The sequence below is a fragment of the Suricata suricatta genome, chromosome 14, assembly GCF_006229205.1.
Source record: "Suricata suricatta isolate VVHF042 chromosome 14, meerkat_22Aug2017_6uvM2_HiC, whole genome shotgun sequence".
Classification (NCBI taxonomy): domain Eukaryota; kingdom Metazoa; phylum Chordata; class Mammalia; order Carnivora; family Herpestidae; genus Suricata; species Suricata suricatta.
The window spans coordinates 80,570,362-80,571,482 of NC_043713.1; the positions used below are offsets into that span (position 1 = coordinate 80,570,362).

The 1,121-nt window shown below is 53.7% G+C and overlaps 1 protein-coding gene across 3 annotated transcripts in view; it reads left to right on the plus strand.

Moving 5' to 3' along the window:
* The window catches only part of TMEM116 (transmembrane protein 116), a 102,863-nt gene that overhangs the window by 73,670 nt on the left and 28,072 nt on the right, over positions 1-1,121 (plus strand). Inside the window, exon 11 of one of the 3 annotated variants that reach the window (XM_029922949.1) lies at positions 263-544. The exons of the other annotated variants lie outside the window; for them this stretch is intronic. Coding sequence (XP_029778809.1) covers positions 263-343 — 81 coding nt within the window. The 3' untranslated portion in view covers positions 344-544. Of the gene's footprint in view, positions 1-262; positions 545-1,121 lie in introns of those variants that run through there. 3 annotated transcript variants of the gene reach the window in all.

The following is a 1,121-nucleotide window of genomic DNA, read 5'->3' on the forward strand; positions in this document are numbered from 1 at the left end:
CTTCAGCCTACATGTTTGGTCACAGCACTGGTTATTGCCACAGTCAGGTCCACAGTCACACTCCTCATTGTCCTCCAAGACACCATTTCCACACTGTGCATTCCTACGCAGGCGACCTTGGGCCCGGGGCTTGTTGAACAGGCAGGCCCCTTTGTGTTCCCGGAGGAACCGGTAGAAGTAGTCAGAGCTACAGTTGCTGAAGCCACCTTCTTTGGTGATATGTTCATGCATGAGGCACAAGTGTTTATCTTTACAAACGCAGGCCGAGTGGTCGTGCCGAATACCCAGGTTGTGCCCAAGCTCATGGGCCATGAGCGCTGCAAACAGGAGGACGTCTTCATGATAGAAGGATTCAACAGCTGCCGCAAAGCCACTTGAACAGGCACCACTGAGAAATGCCTGTCCCACATCTCCTTCAGGACGATGCCCAGCGATCATGTGGGCAACATCGTGCTGCACACGATGGCAGAGCTTCTCCTGTCTCCAGCTGTTGAAATTCCTGAGTGTGACCTGCAAGTCCGCTGGGACTTCTGTGAGGTCCCCCTCGGTCCAAATCTCCATTCCAGCCAGCACCACCTGTGTGTTGATTCCCCTGGTGAAGCTGTTGGCCAGAGCAGTGACGTCCATCACCGCCTGGACGGTCTCACTGACGTTGCTGCCCCACATTTGGAACCGCTGGTTATTGACCACAACAAACATCTCCACGTACTTGGTGTGTGACCAAAAGGGGGGCGGTGCCTGTGGACGGCGAGGCTTCCTGACCGCCTGTTGCTGGCTGGCAGACACCAACTGGCTGCCTTTGGAAGTGACACCACAGGAGACTCGAGCTTGGTGTGCCATGGTGTACAACACATGTTCAAAGGGTGTGGAAGTGTCCTTGGGCTTAATGCCATAGGGTTTTCCCTCCTTAATCAGGATGCCCCTGAGGCCTGAACAGGTGTTGAGAGAAACAAAAGACCCTGGGACTCCTTCTATGTAGCCTTCATAGTGACAGTCATGTGAGATGAGAGGCATTTCTTGCCCCAGGACACCACTGTGGTAGCTGAAGACTGGGAAGTTCTTCACAAAGTAGTCTCTCTTCACCTGCAGGTGAATCACCCATTTCTGGCCCTGCATTAAGA